General features: G+C 36.8%; 1 protein-coding gene across 1 annotated transcript; it reads right to left on the reverse strand.

Annotated features, from left to right (window-relative positions):
- Positions 1 to 7,766: 7,766 nt before the first annotated feature.
- Positions 7,767 to 9,569, reverse strand: LOC133812811 (putative pectinesterase 11). The gene is made up of 5 exons (XM_062246631.1): positions 9,305 to 9,569; positions 9,055 to 9,214; positions 8,791 to 8,979; positions 8,453 to 8,688; positions 7,767 to 8,337 (listed from the first exon to the last, which is right to left on the reverse strand). The coding sequence occupies exons 1-5, from the start codon at positions 9,526 to 9,528 to the stop codon at positions 8,130 to 8,132; spliced, it is 1,017 nt and encodes a 338-aa protein (XP_062102615.1). The 5' UTR covers positions 9,529 to 9,569; the 3' UTR covers positions 7,767 to 8,129.
- Positions 9,570 to 23,315: the final 13,746 nt, after the last annotated feature.

Genomic DNA, 23,315 nt, shown 5'->3' on the forward strand with positions numbered 1-23,315 from the left:
TAGAGTTACGAGAATTGAAATTCAAATAAAGATATTTTGGAGCATTATCAAGTAACAAGTGGAATAGAAAATTATTTTCACAACCTTATCACTATAAAAAGAATGTTTTAGATTATTTTAGAGCTCTCTCTCTTCTCTCATCTCTCTCACTCTTCTCCCTCCTCTCTCTTTCTTCTCTTTTTATTCTTTTCCATGAACTAATTTTCTTTTTAGGGTGTTAATGGATTCTTCTTGAAATCTTATGATTATCTAATACAATTTTTATGAATTTCCTATCAATATTTTGAATTGTTTGACATGTGTTTAATGCTTGATCACCATTTGTATGATCTATATGATTTTAACTTGAGATTTGAGAAGTGAAGGATAAATATGTTATAGTCAAATAATCATAAATTTATATTGGACGAGAGTACCCGTATGATTTGTGTAACTTAGGGATTACATGTTTTATGCATGCAATATGTTAATTTACCTCAAAGATGTAGAATATTTGCTTATTGTAGAGAGTTATAAGTCCTAGCAAGAATATACTTTACAGTTGTAATCTGTTATCATGATAAAGATATGAATTCTTAAATTCAAATTAGAGAAGCATATGTGGATAGTTGATGAAATTAATAACCCTATATTTTTATCCATTGAATTAGAATATCTATTATTTAGTCTTTTATTGTTATTGTTATTTCTTTTAGTTTTAGTAAATTCTATATTCATTAATTGTCAAATAAATTAGAAATAAAAATTAATTCATTGGTAATTAATATTCAATCGTCGTAGGAACGATACTCTATTTATCATTTTATTACTTGTTTACGATTGCGTATACTTGCGTACATAAATTTCACAACAATTTGCCTTATCATCAATAGATAACATTTATGTTAATCAAATGGATGTCAAAACGACATTCCTAAATGGAGATCTTAATGAGGACATTTATATGGAACAATCGAATGATTCACTACCAGAAAAGGCTCTACAGCGACGACTTTTGTCGTCGCTGTAGATCAATAAGTCGTCGCAACAACATCATCGTTGTATGTACGTATGTGTAGCAATCTACGGCGACGACAAAACGCAGTTGTTGCAGTAGGGTTTTACTACAGCGACGAAATGCTGTCGCTGTTGGTGGTGCAAGATTTGAAAATTTGAATTTCAAAAAACTTCTACAACGACGACATGTGATTGATGTAGGTCTGTCGATCGCTCCATCTACAGCGACGACATGTCGTTGCCGTAGATATACAATTTAAAAAAAATTATATTTAATTAATTATATTGATTAAAATTTATTCAATAAATTATTAAATATTAATTAAATAAATAAATAAAACCAATTTATTAATTAAATAACAAAACCAATTTAACAATATTCATAGTCTCCAAAATGTAAAAATAACAAAACATAAGTAGTATTGTCTCCAAAATAAAAAAAACAACACAAAATATTAATAATTTAAAAATAGTAACTTAATAAAACTAAATGTCATCAAAACCAATTCCAAATTCATTATCCTCGGGCTGTTGTGGTGGTAGCTGTGGTGGTTGTGGCTGCTTTGGTTGTTGTAGTTGAAAGCTTGCCATCATGGACTGTATCATGTTCATGTCCAAGTAGACAGGCTGAAATTGTGGAGGTTGGATGCTCGGATTTGTTGTTTGCAAATATTGTTGCATTTGCTGGAAGTTGTTATTCTGGGTCATGAAGGCTTGACTGAATTGTTGAATCATGAACTGAAAATCCTCAGGTGGTATCGTCGGAGGGCCAACTGTGGTGGACGGAAATGGTGATGCCTCTGATTGTGATGAGGATCTGGTGGCACTTGAGACAAATGTACTAGTGCCCTTCAACTTCTGTCCAATAACTCAGTTGTGGCCACGACGTTGACCAAGTACCTTTGAGACGACTTGTGTCTCATTGACATTGGCACTTCCTACTTCAGATTCCAGATTGAGACTGAGATTGAGATTGTGTCTGGACTTCTAGCTATAAGGTATCCTGCAGTTTAGAAACAAGACAATTAATACATAATATAATTGAATAATATACATAGATACAAAACTTAGAAAGTTACTTACATATGCATCCTTAGCATTCGTGTTCACCCATCCTCGTGTCGGATGATTGTGCATGTCATGGAAGGTATCGATAATGCTAGGCAGTTCCTTGGTCTGAAGATTCATCTTTAGAAAACAAAATTTAACAAAACCTCAGTTAAATATTGAAATTATTATTAAGATAACTTAAAATATTTCAAATTATCTATATATTTTTATTTACCTTCTTAAATCGAGTAGAAGCATAAGAAGTCGATCTATGGAGACTTGGATACTTCTATTTTGCTCTGTTGACAGCATTTGCCTTTGAGCGTGCCATGAACTGTGGAGTGGTGAAAACGTCAACCAACTTCTGCCAACTCTCGTTGTCAATTTCCTCCGGTGGATTCTTTCTGTCTGTCTCGATATCATCATACCCTCCATGTTCATCGAAGTGTATTTTCTTGCAACCTTTTCTATCCTTCTAGCGATCTTGAAACTCTCGCTCAATCCCAGTCTCTATCAGTCACCACTCAGGGAGAGCCTTGGGAAGAATGAAAAATTCCTTAAAAAAAAATGGTGATATTTTTTAAATTATAAAAAAAAAACATTACACGTGAATAAGTAGATAAATTTGCCTCAAGTTTTTGCATCAATCCAATCTTGTGCTCATCCCGAACACTGTGCCATGAGTCATAATATAACAGGACATGGTGACCAATAAGGTTGCCAATAAGTCTCGTGAACAACGTCCCAATATCACCAACTGCTTTGTAGGTTCCCTCCTTCAGATCAAATTGTAGAGCCAACAAACCTTTATTGTCGTTGACGAGCTGTTGCAAATTTTTGGATCGAGACCGACCTTTTCTTTTTGCGGCAACCGCTGCATATGTTAATTAAACAATACAATTAAATTGAATAAAATAATAATAATTTGTCATTTATTGATAAGAGATAGATTAATCATAGTATATTACCTGTCTCACAAGAAGTAGGAACTCACGTGGGATCTGGAGGAGGAGGAGGATGATCCACTCCATCACCGCCATGAGAACGAGCAACAGTAGCAGACATATCTTTACAGTTTAAATAATTATTAACTTAAACTCAATTATAGTTTGAGGTTAATTACATAACTTAAATAATTTCGGTAATGCAGTTGAAACTATTGAAAAACAAACATTGTTGAGAAAAGTCATATATTGATTGAAAAGTCTTCAAATTAAAACATACACATTAAACATACAAATATGAATATTATATGTACTTTCTAAATATTATTCCTCATCAATGTCGATTCATACACCATCATCTGTACTTTCTAAATCATCTTCACTAATTTTGTCATCATCATCGTCATTGATGAAATCATCATCCACATTCGGAATAGATCGAGACGTTTCCCCAATTATGCTGGTGTGATAAGGTCAATCCAAATGCATAATCTCCCACTCTCATTATCTACAATTATGCTGGTGTGAGTACAAAATTTGATGAAGTGCTATCGTGTACGGCATCAACCTCGTTATCATCATCGATACTTGGATGATCCCAGATCTTTCGATGATTGACTTCTTGTACTACCTTCCAATTTTTATTTCTTGAAGGATCTTCCAAGGATCATTCCACAACTCCTTCAATTCGTCTACCACAGGCCTAAAAAAACATCCATGTCCTTCCCAGGTGATTTCAGATCGGGAATCAATAAGGTCAGCATGAATGATGACTCTTTCATGCACAGCCAAGGAGGCATATTGTATGTGTAGAATATTATCGGCCACATGCTGTAAGATAAACTCATGTTACCAAATGGATTAGAACCATCAGCAACCAAACCCAATTGAACGTTTCTGGGCTCTTTGGAAAAATGAGGATATCTGGAATCAAATTATTTCCAAGCATCCCCATCAACAGGATGGTGCATCACATCATCTTTTTTCGACTGTCCCGTACTATGCCAGGTCATATCATTTGCTGTATGCCTTAAACCATAAAGATGCTTCAGCCTAGGAGTCAAAGGGAAGTATCGCAACACTTTGTGGGCAACTTTTTTTCCCTTTGTGTCTTTGTTAACCCATCAACTCTCACCACATACAAGACAAATCTATTTTTGGGAATTCTCCTTCCAAAACAAACAATAGTCATACTTGCAAGCATGAATTGATTGATAACCTAACCCTAACTTCCTCATTTTTTTCTTAGACTCATAGAATGAAGCCGGAATCTTATTCTCCTTCGGGAATGCAAATTTCATAAACTTCAAAAGTTCATCAAATGAACTATTTGTCCATTTATTCATAACCTTCATGTATATCATCTTCGCCAAGAAGTTCAAGGAAGACAACCATGTACAACCAGAGTATAACTCAGCTTCAACCTCTTGAAACATATCATCAAATTGATTCTCCACACTATTGCCACCACCATATAAAATTCCTTCATTTACGCTTTCTTCGTTAGTGTCTTGTTCACCAATAACATCATTGATGATGTCAATCATCTCATTAGTCACTCGAGCCTCGTCGTCCACTATTGGAGGCATATCAACTTCACCATGGTAGGTCCACTTCACGTATCGCTTCAGAAACCCATATATGTTTATGTGAGCCTCCACCACATCCAGTTTCTGATTCAGCATATTGACACATTGAACGCATGGGCATCTGACTTCTTCCAAAACATTCACATAATTCTTGACCATTTGTATAAATATGTCATCTATTAGTTATCCAACTCTTGTCAATCGTCATAACTGATTCAAGTGGAAAATAAATCATCACAATGTGATAATCATAAAAAACTACCTTTATTTGGTAATAATTTTTTTATCACCAAAACACTAATTGTTTTAATTAAATTATGATATCTTATTGAATTTTATGAATACATTAGTAAATTTTATGAATATATTATCAATTTTTTATTTCTTATTTTAATTATATATTTATTAATTTACTATTCAATATTATAATTTTAATTTACGCTTTATAATTTTTTAATTAATTGATTTAAAATTTACAATCATAAAAATTCTAATAATACTAATTTTAAAATTACATTGTTAAAATTTGTACTTTTTATTTTTAATTATATATTTATAATTTTCTATTTAATATTATTATTTTGATTTACACTTTATAATTTTTTAATTAATTGATCTAAAATTTACAATCATAAAAATTCTAATAACACTAATTTTAAAATTACATTGTTAAAATTTGTACTTTGTACTTTTTATTTTTAATTATATATTTATAATTTTCTATTTAATATTATTATTTTGATTTACACTTTATAATTTTTTAATTAATTGATTTAAAATTTACAATCATAAAAATTCTAATAACACTAATTTTAAAATTACATTGTTAAAATTTGTACTTTTTATTTCTAATTATATATTTATAATTTTCTATTTAATATTATTATTTTGATTTACACTTTATAATTTTTAATTAATTGATTTAAAATTTACAATCATAAAATTTCTAATAACACTAATTTTAAAATTACATTGTTAAAATTTGTACTTTTTATTTATAATTAATTGTTTTAAAATTAATTAAAAATTAAATTGTAATGTTTAATATTTCTAAAACTACTAAAAGTTCGGCAGGATAGCGACTATAATCTAACCTATCCCAAAATTTAAAACCTGCATAAAAACTACAAAATCAGTCCAAGAACATACATATAATTGATTTCAAAGATTTATATCTCATATCAACAACATAAATCTCATTATAAACATTTAATTATATTTATCTAACATAATAATCTAATTATTATTTAAATTCTAATATTCACATCCACATTAAATCATAAAAACATATTCACATTTTTTATACATACATTCGTATACACATAAAAAAATAAACATATATATCTATTAATAAATAAAATTATATCATCTACTATCTAAACCTATCATATGCATTTTTTTTATAACATCTAATATTTTATATCATCTAATGTTTAATTGAAAACAAAAAATTATATTAAACATCTAATCATATTAATCTAACAAACCACACAATTTAAAAATAAATTTCACATTCACATTTCTATACATATAAACATATTCACATTTATATACATATACTTATACATATATTTAACCTATCATACATTTTTTTATTACATAACATTTAATTAAATTAAATTAACATAAAATAAAATTAAAAATCACAAATATAATAAAATTAACCAAACATACAAATTTATTTTAAAAACTACTAGAATTTAATTTAATTTAAAAATTATCTACACACTATTAATCACAAAACAAAAAAAATATTAAAAATTAAAAAGAATACCCAAAAGCTTGAGATGCTCTAGACGCTCCAATACAATCTGAAATTTTTTTCTTTTTTAACTAACTCATAAAAAATACACAAAAAAATCATAAAAACACTAAATTTAAAAGAAAAAATTAAATCATTAAGGTTTAATAGTACTAACCTTAACAAAAGAGGGCCAAAAATGGCTCTAGGCGGCGCTGGGAGGGGCTGGTCGGTGTTGGGAGGTGGAGGAAAACAGAGAAATTGTCTCTGTTTTGATAAATATGACTAGAAATGAGGAAGAAAGGCTCTGTCTGGGGGGTTATATCGCTGGGACCTATAGGGACGAGGGAATACAATGTCGTCGCCACTATTGAACGCACTGTTTCACTCAAACGGCGAGACCCTACAGCGAGTCGTCGCTGTATGATAGTGAATAGTACACGAATTCCCTCGTGTGCTACACGTCTACTCTACAGCGACGACATATCATCGCTATAGGCAGTGAAATTTGACTTAAATTTTTTGGCGGTTCACGTTCCTACGTTTTATTTTTGACCTTATAGCGATGACATGTCGTCGCTGTAGAGTACAAAAATAACTGATCATTGGATATATTGGATTCTACAGCGATGACATGTCGTCGCTATAGGGTGTGCAAATAGGCAACCAACTATGGGCGGTTGAGTTCCCTGAGCATCGTACAGCGACGACATGTCGTCGCTGTATAGTCAGTTCTCGCCTCGTGTTCCCTTCAAATTCCTGGAACCCTACAACGATGACTAGTCGTCGCTGTAGGGTATCAGGAATTTTTGAGGGCCAGATCGTGTGTTGTTGACGACCCTACAGCGACGACATGTTGTCGCTGTAACTTATTTTTTAATAAATTAAGAGAAAATAATTTTTCGTGGATTTTGCCTACATACAGCGACGACTTTAGAGTCGTCACAATAGATGTCGTCATTGTAGAGTCTTTTTCTTGTAGTGATTTTTTTCTAAGGGGAAATGAACATAAAGTGTGTAGGCTTGTTAAATAATTGTATGGTTTAAAACAAGCACAGAAAAAATGGCATGAGAAGTATGATAAAGCCATAATTTCAGATGGGTTTAGACCAATAATGCGGACAAGTGCTTATACTCTAAGATTTGTGATGACTATGTCATCTTAGTGTGTCTATATGTTGATGATGTATTGATTTTGAGTAATGAGATGGGAGGCATAATGGAAACAAAGATGTTTCTATTTTCCAATTTTAAAATGAAGACCTTGGAGATGTCGATACCATTTTTGGTATAAAAGTGAGAAGAAATAGTGAGGGTTATGCCTCATGTCAAGCTCACTAAGTTGAGAAAGTGTTTGACAAGTTTAGTCATCTAAAAATCAAATAGACAAATATATCATTTGATTCAAGTATAAAGCTTGCGGTGACTCAACTTGAGTATGCAAGTGCATTAGAGAGTCTAATGTATGCTGCAAATTATACAAGAGCGGATATTGCATATGCAGTTGTTAAACTAAGTAGGTTTACAAACAATCTAAGTATGGAACATTGGGAGACAATTGAGAGTTCTAGGATACCTTAAGACGACCAAGAAGCTAGACCTCCAATATTCAAAGTTCCTAAAGATAGTTGAAGGATATTATGATATATATTTTATATTCATATACATATGAAGCAACGTTTATATTGAATTTGAGGCAATTAAAGTAGTGTACGAAATTAGTGGTGTATCACATGAATATATATATATATATATATAAATATATTTAAACTAAGAATTTGAGGCAATCTTGTAAGTTTTATAAGTGGTTTATTCATTTTCAATATGCATGGCAGATAAAAGAGCAGAGCCTCTCTTGAAGCGATTTGGTGGAGCCCTGAGCCAATCTCTCCCTCCAATCATGTCCTTTGTCAAATATGAGGCAGCTTCATCACTTGTTAGGCTGCGTGACCACCCCACCCTCTTCGACCTATTCGCACCAGGGCCATAGCACTTGTACTCACCATAGTGCACAGTACTTCATGACCAAAGTACAAAAAAAAAAGAATTTACAATTAGTTAAAGTTATTTCTCTTTCATATTTTCAAAGCCCATAAGAATAAGATAAACTAGCTAGATTTTTAAACATATACCTGTGTGTGGCCTGGTCTCCCCAGTCATTCCATCCTTGTGGAATTATAAGAGTGGACATGAAAGTGTACGCAAACACCACTCGGGAGAAAGAACCCCAAGGCCTACCCAAAAAAGCAGCTCCATCACCACTGATTTTGCACCCCAAAAAAGTGAACCCTGTGTTCTCTTCTGAAGACTCCCTACGATGAGCAGTAATAGCTCCGTCTCTTTCAGATAATGAGTGCAGATGGCATTTCTTTATATGGCACAAATATATGTATTACTATTAATTAACTTGAAATTTAATGATAGAAGAGAAAGTAAGGTATTATTATCTGCATATATAAAAGGGTTTTACTTCAAATAGAGAAGCAGCACTTCCAAAAATGAAATCAACAGCTCCTTCTATATAGCAATTGTTGAAGTAATGCCTTCCAGAATCATCCAAGAGGGTATCTTGATAAGAGAGGATTCTACAATTGTAAAATGCAGCTTTGTCTCCTGACACCCTTACTGAAACTGCTTTCCCACCTGTTCCAAATGTATTCTGTACAACATTGAATAATGATTAATGCTTAGTAAATTAATCTGCCAGTTGAAAACTGCTTAGTAAATTAAGTACCTGAATTGTGAGAAATCGTCCAACAAAATCAGATGCCAGAATAGAGAGTGTTGGAGAATCAAATATGTTCCCATTATCGTTCCATGTTATAATTGTATTAGATGATTTTGTTCCACTTAAAGTAACCAAGGGTTTGTCAGAAGGCACAACAATTTTTTCTCTGCATATACAATCATAATATAAGTGAATTTCAATTACATTCAATAAATAAATGGCAATACATATATTGTCATTAATTATATATAAGTACCTGTAAGTTCCAGGCTTAACCCAAATGAAAAACAGCTCGGAGTTATTAGAGGGAACTGAATCAATGGCCTCTTGAATTTTTCTAAAGTCACCTTTCCCTGATTGATCGACCCGAATTAGATTGGCGGTTGACATATCTGTTTTTGGACTACCTTTATCAGCTGCAGTAGAAGCACCTCTAGAAATGTCAATTAAGGTAGAAACAACTACTAATTCAACCATCATGAACGTTATATATTCACAACAAAACTTAGCATTCCCGCCAAAAGCCATGTGCAAACATGTGATAATATTACTTCACGCAAATCGATAGGGTTGCACGGTAATGAAGCAAAGCTCTAAGTGCATAAAGTTATGTATATTTATATATATGCTGTATCTATCAAATGGTTGTTCCAGGTCAACAATAGGTAGCCTACTGTAGTCAATTTCTTGCTGTAGAAGATCAAAGCTGGCAAACTATATATTATATATAGTTATAAATGTATATAAACATATAAATATTTATATATATTCTGATCCCAAAAAGAATGTCCACCATGATTATACATAAATTAACGCAGAGAAATTACAGTCTCTTCTGCAATTGAATTATGTGTTGTACCTTAATGTGTACGCTATCTCATTTCTAAATGTGCTATATATATAAGACTGATATGTATAATCGATCCTAATTCAATGTTATTGTTGTGATTAGCTATTTGTCAGTCACCTAATATATATTTGTTTATTTATACAAAATGAAATGCTTAATTGCTTTGCAAGGATAACTTCAAATCACATGCCAAAATTTTTTTGCGCCGTTAAAGTGGTTGATTTGCAGCTAGTAAAGGCTAAAAATCCGTTCTTGATGCAAAAATGTGCTGACAAAAAAAGGGTCGGCGTTACAACATTTTATCGGTGCATTCGTGACGTGCCAGTGTTGCCACCTTTCACCGGCGACTTATTCCGTTGGACAATTGACAGTGTACGCCATTTGCTAATGCATTTTTTCTTTTTCTGGTGAAATAGCCGATTGTGCTGACAAAAGTCGTGTTGTGTTGACTACAGAATGTTCGCAAAAGCGAATGGGTTATTTTTGCCAGCTTTGTATACTCTACAACAAAATATAATTAAACAATAAAAATATTTTATAAAATATTAATTATATATAACTAAATAAATATCACAAATATTAAAATATTCATTTTTAATTATAGTAAATAAAAATCTGAAATAATTATAAAAAAAAATGTGAAAGAGCATAAATATATAATAATTGTCAGCATAAATACTAAACATTATAAATAAATAAACCAATTATAATTAATTTTTTGTTCTACAAATATAATACTAAACTAAAACCTGAGTGGCAGATGGGGGACATCATTTGTCTTAGGATCTTGATTAGGTACATATACTTGCTCTTTCTTTTGAATCACACTTCAGCACAGTACTCGTCTTCTTGTTGTTTGACTGCTTATATTGCTATAGGTTATGTTTGGTTATTTTATAATGCATTGGAAAAGACATTTTAATTGAATGATTATCACTATTTTGATGGAAGTACTATTCTTAAAAGTGGGAGAAAAGATCATTCTAATACACAAATAATTTTTTTTATTAATATTTTGTCCTTGTATTAAATTTAGTTACATTCCATTCGTATTCTCTTTCTTATTCATCTGTTTTTATTACTTTCAACCAAATGTACAATAAGAGTTGAAATTCTGTTTTTTATGATTACCAACTTAATTATTTAAATTAAATAATTAATTGTTGAACTGTTGCAGAAATGTTTAAACAGATATAAAGACTATTTGAACAAAAACCAGATATGTTTAAACAGTTTGTGACCAGAAGATAAAAACGAACATAAAGTAAAGAACACACGAATTTTTACGTGGTATCAGCAATCTTTGCAGATTACTACTAGTCCACGAGGCCACGCCCAGAGAATGAAATTTATTAGAAGAATATCTAAATGATTACAAAACCAAATTGACTTATACAAATAAAGACTCCTTCTTGAATTTGTCGCAACTGTTGTAATCTAAATTCCTAATCAAATTTCTGAAGTGCTAAGATCTTGAACTCCCTTCAAATCATAACACTTGCACTTTTCCTCCCGAAAAGTGACTCACGAACAAGACTTCTCCCGAAGCTTGATGACCAAGGTCCAAGTGTGTTCAACCTGCACAATTAACACAAAGAAAACAATACAGAAGTACACTGTAATAAACCACTAAGAACTTGCTGGACTCAAGTTCTTCACATAATAAAAGGTCTCTCTAAAACTTGAAATTTTTTTGGAAAATAATACACCAAGAGAGATGATCAAAAACCAACGACATAAGGATGATTATATACTTTTTAGAATCCCTTTAGGTCGTGGAAAACAAATCAGAAACCAATCAGCCAATAAATGGAAAATCTTCCAAAACAGGAAAGTCAAAATCTGTTCAAACAGACTGGCAATCCGTTCAAACAGATTCATTGAACCTGGACAGTTTTTAAACTCAGTTTCCTTAAATAAATAAGGAAACAATATCTACATTATCACTGCAAGCTGTACACGATTTCTGGACAAATAAATCAGATCAAAGGATAAAAATAAATACCAATAATTTCCATTTCAAGAAAAGATATTCTTTTATAGGAAATTATATATTTATTTTATTAACATATATATAATTATTTGATTATAAAAAGACACATTTCAACAAAACAGGAAACTACCCATTTTCGAAATTTACCACTCAATATTACAAAACAGGAAACTACCCATTTCGAAAATACTCCTTTAATTAATTTTGTCAATATTGTCAAATATGCCAATAAGGGATTTTACAAGAGTGTAAAATATATTCAATCTTGTCAATCTCAAGATGGGGAGGAGAATCTTATAACGTGATTAAAAGAAACTCTACAGAGATCAAAAGACTTTGGGTCCTCCCCACCTCAACATTGACAAAATCAGATATCTTATTCCATTCACTTATTTACATTAAATATTGGATAGTAAAATTATTTTCAAATTAGGCCACTAAGAAGAGTACATTTTAACCAAGTATATAATTGGAATATAACCAAAATAAATAAACTATAATTGGGTTATTCCCAAATTTTGGCATTGCCACGTAGCGACCCTCAAAGATGATGATGTATCAAAACAAGTAGTGAAGTGACAAGACACTACAACCACTGTCATTCACCAAGGAGAGTGACCGTCGGCATTCCTTCAACACTTAGGCGAAAATGAATCTCACCAACAATAACCTACCTCTCCCATTGTGCGAGGTCAAGTGATCTCCAACTGACCAGGCTGTCTCCATTCGTGAGAGAAAGAAGGTCCTCGCCAGCCACCAATTGTTGGTGGCCCTTAGCAGTCGTCGGTGGTCCTCGCTGGTCAATGATGGCCCTCGTCGCCCGAGCCTTCTTCCGCACCAGAGTGCGCCCTCAACCTCTTAATGAACATGACACATCAGATTACAATTTTTTGTGAGACAAAATCTTGCCTTCATCCGAGTTTCCCATAAATTAGCTTGATCGGGAAACAACTTGCCATCGTCAACTATTCCCATCTCCGCGGCTATAAATACTACAAATCAAAATGTAACAAGGGTCAAGAAAAAAGTCAATAACTGTTCATTTTGGAGGGAGCTTCTACTCTCCATTGTTGAACTGCCCCAAGAATAGGATCAAACTTGTAACGCCATACTACATTAGAGTCATTACCATGTGATTTATAAATGTGTCATTAACTCGCTAATCGAGGTTTTAGGTTGAAACGTGATTAACTTGAAAAAAAACTCATTTAATAACATTAATTATAAAAGATTTGGACATTCATTAAAATCATAAAAGTTATACATTTGGGATCCCAAAATACTATCTGAAAATGTATTACAACTAAAAAATGTGAATACAGTCGACCTAAGTGACAAAACCAACTTGTAACACCCTACTAATCAAGGACCGTTACATTGTGTACTTAAAATTGTGTCAGACCTGCTAATCAAGTCATTTGGCTTAAATTGTGTAACTAATGTTAGTGACAAGGGGTTAGGGTTAAAAAATTTGGTCAAAGAACAGTTGACTTTTATTCCAAAAGTATTATATAACATGGGATCCCAAAATATTACAACTCAACTATTAAAAAGGACAGGTACATATCAAAAGTTACATCAGCCGGCATAAGCGGCAAAACAAGGCTATAACACTAGTTCCTCTGAGATAACCCTGGTCATGATGGTCGAGCAGCTGCATATGTACACGCCGCCACCGAAGCTCTCCAACTCATGGCTGGTCAAGCTTTCCCTTTCCCTTACCTGCACCACAAAGCACCCGTGAGCCGAGGCTCAGCAAGAAAACAGAACGTGCAACAACAAAGAATATAACTTTAAAATAACCTTTCAATAATAATCATTAACATTAATTCACAGTCAATATCATTAAAGTTCAATCACATAATCATTGAATCAACCTGGGGTCGTTGCCCTATTTAGTTGGCTTTTAGGTCAACTCTCGGGCCTATGCCCTAGCTACGTGACCATAGAGTCACCTGGGGCCTTGCCCTTAAATATGTCTCACTAGCCATAGAGCTAGCCCAACCCCCGTGGTTCACCTTCGACATTAGAGTCGATCAATGTAATAATATGTTGCTGGTTTAGGCCAATGCCTTTTGACCAGCGCACAATGCACTATTACCGCCCTTAACTTATAAGTCAAGCCCTGATCCAGAATTTCATACCTTACTTATAAGAAACAGATGTGGATAGGCACATCCCGACAATTAAGCACATATTCATGCTAATCATTTAATCCCATTGGATAATTATTTCCATAATACTAAGCATATTCACATAGTGGGACCATATGCCCTAACCATAGAATTCATGTAACGGATATAAGCACTTAAACAATTATCAACAAGCATTTAAAACAATAGCCCAGCATAACCAATCCAGGGGCCCAAGCCCTGACCATATTCAAATACAATAGACGGGCTAAGCCCTAATCATAATAACACATAATGAATGGGCTGAGCCCTAATCACAAACAACATGTTTTGGGTGCAGTTTTCTTACCTTAGGTCCAATTGAGCGTAAACGAGAACGACCCTAGAGCACGATCCCAGTTTCGAGCCCTTAGCGAAACCCTAAACCAGAACCATAAAATAGGATTCTATTAATATCGAGCGATCAAAGGATTCCGGACCAAGTCCTAGCCTTCGGGGCCTCGGGTTCCACCAAACCGGGTAGTGGAAACAATCTTGAGCTCTAAGGAAAAGTTCTATTTTGAAAAAAAAAATCCCAAGGCAAAACTGCCTAGGTGGGCCGCGACTTGCCCGCCTATGGGTCGCGACGCGCTCCTCTGACCAGCCTCTATCTCCTCTCTGTCCAGAGGCACGGGCCCCCTAGGCAGAGGCCTCCCCTGGTGCATGGCTTAGGCTGAGTCACGACTTATCAAGAACAAAGTCACGACTTGGCCCCACGAACCCAGAAAATCCTCCATTTCCAGCAGCCAAATTCAATCCTAACCATACCAAATTTCACCCCAAAACATAAATCAATTATCCCAATCACCCAAATATGTTCCCAGCAATAAAACACAACAGAAAACTAGCTCAAAACCTCATCAAAACTCCAATTCAATTCATAACCTTAAAGTGTTTAAGAGCACTAAAAACCAGCCAAGGAAACACAAAATTTAATGACCCAAAATTTTAATTCAAGGCTTACCTCAGTTCCTGATTGAGTGAACAAGCTATCACTAAGCTAAATTATATATAACTTTTGGTAATTTTCTAAATATATCATTTAAACCCTATTTTTGGGATCCCATGTAGTAAACATTTTTTTTAATGAAAATTATTTGTTTATGATCAAAATCTTTTAAACCTAACCTGTTTATGACTTTAGGATCACATTTTCATTTAAATGACTTGATTAGCAAGTCCTGCACTATTTTAAACACACAATGTAACGGTCTTGGTTATCCAGGGCGTTACAACTTGGTATTAGAGCGGTCTAAGTTTAAAGGTTCCTGAAGACTGGCTAGACATGTACACTCGCCGCTAAAGACAAGCTCGACTCAGGGTTTTTTAATTGAATACATGAGATTATATGCTTAAGTGCTTGAATGAAATATGAATGTATTAATTTGTATGATTAATAGGGAGCATGAGACACTGATAGGGCCTGGCCCTTGACTGTTGTGTGATGATATTGAAGCGTCTTATTAGCATTGCTATTGCATGTGGATGAATATTTGGATAATCGTTTGTATATTGATTGCATGTGGTGAATTGTTTAAATTGAACTTATATGCTTTATCTGCTTGTTGGTTTATGGAAGCATGGTAAATATGAACGTATTTGGTAGCAATGAAATTTGATAGCTAATGTATAGTATTGTAGATTGGTGTTTGTTATATTTTATGTGTGCAAGATTATTGTGGTTGTTTGGACCTGCATGTGGGAAGGTTCTGGATATGGACATCAGGGCCAAGGGTTTAGTCGGAGATGGCAGATTAAGTTTGATTGTGTGTGCTCAAATGGTTAAGTGGACCTAGTATTGTTATGGTGAGGGTTGCAGATGATAGCTAGGGTTGGAATCCTCCACTTGCCCCTGAGATTCGCAACAAACGTTCGCGGGTTTGTGAGTAAAGCGGTGAGGTCTGATAGAGGAGATTAGATGGGCGAAACAACGAGTTTTGCTGGGGAAAGAGCTGCTTTGTATATCTTGACAGTAGGGTTACCAGTGTTGGTTTAACTTGAAGGTACAAACAGATAAGAATTACTATATGGAAGGCTTTAGAGGCATTATCCTCTTGTTTTGAGGAAGGTTTGGATTTGCCTAAGAATTGATTAGTGGATGGGCATAGCTAATCCCATCCTTGATTACATGAAGATGATAGGTCGTGACAAAGTGTTTGTCCTAAGTAGTGTTGGCAGAAGGATGCCCGGAAGTGGTACCCCAGACCCGAAATGTTGGCAAGATGGGTTTGGAGGAACTCAGACATCGATATTATAAAAGAGATTACTATGAAGTAGTTGGAGCTACGGAGACTAATGAGTTTATGAACTTGGTTTAGAATGGTAAGACAACGACAGAGGGTTGGTCAATCCACTTTGAAAGTTGATACAAGTGGATGTAGCCGGAAATGATGACTGATTTAAGGATTAAACTCTGGGATGGCCCAGAGTATCAGGGTTGCTCTAGTGCATGAGATTTTCATCTGTGCTTGGGCAGCAGGGAGGGCCATGTTATTTAAGATATAAGGAATGAGGTATGGAGCGTGAATTCCGTAGGGCAAGAAATGCAGATGACAGTATTCTCATTTGTGGAATTTAGTAAGGGCAGATGCTCAGTAATCAAAATAGAAGGACCCCTGAAAATTTGGCTCCTGGTTTTGATAGGAAGGGGTATAGTTTACAGGATAGCCGTCAGGACAGTGATGCTAATCCCATCCTTGATTACATGAAGATGATAGGTCGTGACAGAGTGTTTGTCCTAAGTAGTGTTGGCAGAAGGATGCCCGGAAGTGGTACCCCAGACCCGAAATGCTGGCAAGATGGGTTTGGAGGAACTCAGACATCGATTTGATAAAAGAGATTACTATGAAGTAGTTGGAGCTACGGAGACTAATGAGTTTATGAACTTGGTTTAGAATGGTAAGACAACGACAGAGGGTTGGTCAATCCACTTTGAAAGTTGATACAAGTGGATGTAGCCGGAAATGATGACTGATTTAAGGATTAAACTCTGGGATGGCCCAGAGTATCAGGGTTGCTCCAGTGCATGAGATTTTCATCTGTGCTTGGGCAGCAGGGAGGGCCATGTTATTTAAGATATAAGGAATGAGGTATGGAGCGTGAATGTCGTAGGGCAAGAAATGCAGATGACAGTATTCTCATTTGTGGAATTTAGTAAGGGCAGATGCTCAGTAATCAAAATAGAAGGACCCCTGAAAATTTGGCTCCTGGTTTTGATAGGAAGGGGTATAGTTTACAGGATAGCCGTCAGGACAGTGATGAGGCCTAGTGAAGTTATTTATTATGCACCAAAAGCAAGAGACGCCATTTGGAAAGATGCCAGGTAAGGGCACGTTATCTACATAGAATGGTTCAGTACGTTAGGTCAGATAAAGGATTGCTCGGGATTAGAGAATGGAAGACTGGAATGCCTTGTTACATTCGAAGTGAAACGTCCTGGTTACCCCAGAATAGTTACGGTGAGCTGGAAATTTGACCCGCTACCCGAGTCCTTTCACTAGCTTAAACATGATAGGTGCATGATGACTAGTCACCAACATAACCTTCCTCATGACTCTAGAGTCATAACTATGAAACTCTGTTCCCTAGCCATGTGACAAGCATCCACCTAGGCCTTAGGCCCTGGCTCTGAGTAACTAGTCTTAGACTAGCCAAGCACTTATAAGTTTCATCGACCTTAGGGTCGGCCAGCATTAATGCCTTAGAGCCATTCAATGTTGATATCGAATACATCTAATCTTCATTCAGCCCTGCGTTCAGGACGCTTATGCCGTTTCTGACTCTTAGGTAAGTGTCCTTGACTAGTCATTGCCATATACAAGTAAACAATATTCACTAGCATTTAATATGCAATCAATGTCCACATTTATCAACCAACACGCCTCAATAACAATCATGCATGTCACATACACAGGGTGCAGTTTTCTTACCTAAGCTTCGAGCGAAAATATAATAAGAACGACTCCTGAAAACGATCAACCTTTTGGTTCCTTAGCGGTTACCTAATCACAACCAATTATAACCTCCATTAATGAAAATCAACATTGAAAGGGTCTTAACCTAAGCACCACTCTCGGGACCTCGAAACATGCCCACACGGTGAGTAGATTTGATCCCAGGCCTTAAGGATTGAAACCCCAAGCCTAAAACCCTTAAAAACACTCAAAATGGGACTTTGAAGGAACAGAGTAGCGCTACAGCTGTAATGACCCAAATTTTCTATTGAGGCTTAGGGCCTTGATTAGCGTGCCTGGAGGGCAATAAATGATTTAATATGTTAATATGTGAATTTATGTGAATGTGTGATAGAGATGCATGTTTAGTTAAATTAAATATGCATGTGGGCCCCGCTTGGATATCAGGGATATGTATGTGATTTTTAGCCCGTTGAGGGTATAAATGTGATAAATGCGATATGTATGTGATTTATCTGTGCAGCACGATCCGAGACAGTCCTTGGGAGCAGTTAGCCAGAAAGTCACAACGGGGTCGAGAATCCGACTCAGGGCGAGTCGAGGGGTATTTTGGGTATTAGATGTATTATGGGGTTATCGGGTTATGAAAATAAATATTTGGAGATATATTTGAGGTTAGAATGTCTATGAGGGAATATTGGGGAAATTTACCATTTTTCCCTTGGGGAGGTTTTGGTACCCCGAGCCTTGAGGTAACCCTATAGACTTAAGTTGAATAAAACAAAACTTGGAATTGTTTAGAACACTCAGAAACCGACCCATATCTCCCTCATCACTTGGTTTACCTTTCTCTTCATCTTTTCTCTAAGTTAAGCAAGGAAAGCTTTGGGTGGCCATCAGTCAAGACTAAGGATTTTAACTGGGGATTTAGGAGAGCTTGAAGCTTAGAGCTTAGGGAGCTGGTTCTGAGGTTCAATCCAGCAAAGGTAAGTTTTAAATTACAAGGATTAAGTTTGGAATTTCTGCTGATTTTCATAGAGTATGCATGGATTGGATTCTAGGGTAGGTTTTGATTGTTTGATGGGTGTGGGAATTGATTCCTGAGGTGGTTTGTATGTTTAGGTTGCATAGGAATAAATTTTGGGTTTAATTATGAGGTTGGGGGTGAATTTGGAGGTGGTTGCTCGAAGGATATGCAGGGAAAAATGGTGTTTTCTGGGTTTGGAGGTGAGGGCTGCGGCCCTAGGAGGAGCATGCTGCGGCCCGTGTGCACTAGGGCCTTGGGAGGCCAAGACATTCATTGCGCACCGCGGCCTGTGTGGGTTCCAGGGAGGTGTTAGCCTCAGTTTTGAGGCTAACCGCGACGCTTATGGGATGGGTCGCGACCCTAGCTCAAGGTGCAGGGATTTTAATGGAATTTGACTTGGGAGCCTAATTGTTAGGGCTCGGGATGAATTTTATCACCTGAATTGATGAAATTCAATGTCCCGGAGACTAGAACTATGGCTTGAAGTTATTTAACGAATTAGAACTTAATGGATGGTAATTGTTAATGTGTTGTGATTAAGGCTTCGGTGAGGCTCGGTTTAGGGGACTGTGCTCGGGACATCGGCGCTTGGAAAGCTCGGGACGCAGGTAAGAAAACTACAGTTCCCATAGAGCATGTGTTGTAGGGCTCGGCTCTATATGAATGAGTTGTAGGGCTCAGCCCTATATGACTGTGTCGCGGGGTATGACCCTTTGATTGAATTTATATATGTCTAGATTGTTGGTTAGCTTTATTATGTGTGAATATATTGAATGAACGGCATGAGCCGTGAACGGTGAAGGCCGATAATGGCGAAGTCCAAGAACGGCAGAGGCCGGGAACGACGATAGGCACGTGGAGTGCAAGGCATAGTGCGGTAAGGGGCCGGGAGCAGCGGTTAGTACGCGGAGTGCGAGTTGCTAGGTTTGACCCTAAAGGATACCTGGGATATCCTCACGGTATGGACCGCGAAACCAGGGCCTGCGCCTGGGACGGCATGGCCGTATGTGTTTAGCCTATGGATGGCCCATTTAACTCTTAAGTGTTTGATATGCATATGTTATCTGTTTATGAGTTTTCTTGCTGGGCTTCGACTCACGGGTGCTCTGTGGTGCAGGTAAGGGAAAGGAGAAAGCCAACCAATCATGAGTATGGCGAGCATGAAGCGGTGTGTACATGTTTGGCCTGCCTGACTGTCACGGTCAGAAGTATTTTTGGGAGATGAATGTATAAAATTGGATTTTGTCATTTAGTCGACTGTATTGCTATTTTTGAGTTGTAAATATTTCTAAAATTGTATTTTTGGATGCCAACTGTTAAACTTTTATAATTTTCAATGAAATAGAGTTATTTCTAAAGTTTCTACTCCGATTATGATTAGTTACACTTTTGCTTTAAAAACCTTGATTAGCTAGTGATTGCATGTTTTAAACTCACTTAGTAACGGCTCTAAGGTAGTAGGGCGTTACAACTTGGTATCAGAGCGAGCCAAGGTTTTATGGTTCTGGAGATTGACCGAACATGTACGCCCGCTGTCAGTGACAAGCTCGACTCATGGTTGGTTGGTATGATTGACTAATATGCATGAATATGTGATTGAATGCCTTGTTTGCCTGCTTATTTCATATAGAGCATGATGAATGAGTTAACATATGCATGATGCCTGGGCATGGCCCGTTGTGTGTTATATGCTATCTGTATGTTATGTGAATTACTGTTTGCAGATGGATAATGTGTTTGGGAGGTGGTTTTGGATGTTGTTATCATGCCTGATGAGCGGCGTCATTGGTTGCAGGCATATTTGTAGAGATGCCTCAACAATCATCTAGACTTTGCGGCAGTAGGGCCGAGGATGACAACCAGGGTCAGGACCCTCCACCTGCCCCAAAAAATTGGCAAGAGATGTTTGTCGAGATGGAAGCAAGGCTACAACGAACAGAGGAAGAGCTTCGACAGTTGAGACAACAGGCCTCACCTCAGGTTACTGGGCTACCGGTTCAGCAGGTTGTGGCGCCAGTGTCGGTTCAATTTGCTATGGAGAATAAGTGGGAACCTTTGTATGAGAGGTTCTGGAAATCGCATCCTCCCACCTTCGAGGGTGGACCAGACCCACTGCATGTAGAGCAGTGGATGAATATGGTTTCCTCTATCCTGGATTTCATGAGGGTTGAGGGGAACGAGAGAGTTTCCTGTGCCAGTTACATGTTTAGAGAGGATGCCTGCATCTGGTGGGACGTGGTAGTTCAGAGAAGGAACGTAAGAGTTATGACTTGGGAAGAGTTCAAAAATTTATTCAATGAAAAATATTACAGTGTGGCAGTTCGAGCTACGAAGGTTGACGGGTTAATCAACCTAACTCAGAACCGATTGACAGTGACAGAGTATGCTGTTAGATTTTATCGTTTGGCAAAGTTTGCGCCAGATCTAGTGCCGACAGATGTGGCAAGGAAGGATAGGTTTGTGCGGGGGTTGAACGTTATGATCGCCCGCGATGTGAATATTACATTGGATCCAGAGACTACTACTTATGCACAGGTAGTAGACAACGCCCTTACAGGTGAGAGGGCCGAAGATCAGATATGGAGAGAGAGCGCTGTTAGGAGTGATGCCAGGAGGACAGTACTTCCTTTTATTGGATCCAGTCGTGGTGGTGGCCCTAGTGAGCAGAAGAGGAAGGCCCCAGATTCTTTTGTTCCTCCCAGTTTAGATAGGAGGCCACGGGGTGCTTCTACTGGTCGTCAGGGTGGAAGTGACAACTGGAGGAGTTTCCCAGTGTGTCCGTGGTGCAGACGTCAACATCAAGGTGAGTGCAGGATCAGGGCCTGCTTTGTCTATGGAAGTGCTAGTCATCTGAAGATGGACTGCCTTCAAGTCAAGAAAGAGGAGCTGAAGTAGAGTGACAGTCTTGCTCCTGCCAGGGTATTTACTTTGACACGGACTGAGGCGGAGGCTAGCCCCTCAGTTGTGACAGGACAGATCTCTAGTGCTGGTTCTTTGTATAATGCATTGTTTGATTCAGGGGCTACCCATTCATTTGTATCTGCTAGAGTGATAGACCAGCTTTGTAGACCTAGTGGTGTGTATGCTAGGGGATTTCAGACTTTGTTGCCAACAGGAGAACTGGTAGTCTCTAGGAAATGGATTAGAACATTGCCAGTAGAGATAGATGGAAGGAAATTTTCTGTTGATTTGATTGAGTTAGAGATGGATGACTTTGATATGATTCTAGGAATGGATTGGTTATCAAAGTATGGGGTGACGATTGACTGCAAGCGCATAATGGTGACTTTTGAACCGGAAGGGGAGGCACCCTTTGTGTTTGTGGGGATAGTTAGTGGACCACGAGTACCAATGATTTCAGCATTGAAGGCTAGAAACCTGATGCAGGAAGATTGCATGAGATTCCTAGCGAGCATTGTGGATACCTCTAGGGTGGTGTCGATTGGACCGGGTGAGACTAGATTGGTGTGTGAGTTTCCGGATTTGTTACCGGCAGATTTGCCAGGGTTTTCGCCACAGCGAGAGATTGACTTCATTATAGAGTTGGTACTAGGAGCGGAGCCAGTATATAGGACACCTTACATAATGGCTCCAGTGGAGTTAAAGGAGTTGAAGATTCAGTTGCAAGAGTTACTTGATTTGGGGTTCATCAGACCGAGTTTCTCGCCATGGGGTGCTCCAATGTTGTTTGTCAAGAAGAAGGATGGATCTCTTAGGATGTGTATTGATTACAGGGAGCTGAATAAGTTAACCATTAAGAACAAGTATCCACTGCCTAGGATCGATGATTTATTTGATCAGTTACAGGGAAGAGCAGTGTTTTCTAAGATAGACCTCCAATCAGGTTACCATCAGTTAAGGATTAAAGAGGAGGACATACCAAAGACCGCTTTCCGAATGAGGTATGGACACTATGAATTCCTGGTTATGTCCTTTGGATTAACCAACGCCCCAACAACTTTTATGGATATGATGAATAGGGTTTCTAAGGACTATTTGGATAAGTTTGTGATTGGGTTCGTCGAAGACATCTTGGCGTATTCTCAGTCAGAGACAGGGCACGAGCAACATCTGCGGTTGGTTCTACAGCGGTTGAGGGAGAATAAGTTATATGCTAAGTTCAGTAAGTGTGAGTTCTGGTTACCACAAGTTACATTTCTGGGCCATATCGTCAATAAGGAGGGGATTCTGGTTGACCCAAGTAAGATTGAGGTGGTCAGAGACTGGCCTAGACTGAGTAATGTTCCTGAAGTGAGAAGCTTTTTGGGTTTAGCGGGGTATTATCGGTGGTTCGTTGAGGGGTTCTCCAGAA

This window comes from Humulus lupulus, chromosome 1 (assembly GCF_963169125.1).
Source record: "Humulus lupulus chromosome 1, drHumLupu1.1, whole genome shotgun sequence".
NCBI classification, from domain to species: Eukaryota; Viridiplantae; Streptophyta; class Magnoliopsida; order Rosales; family Cannabaceae; genus Humulus; species Humulus lupulus.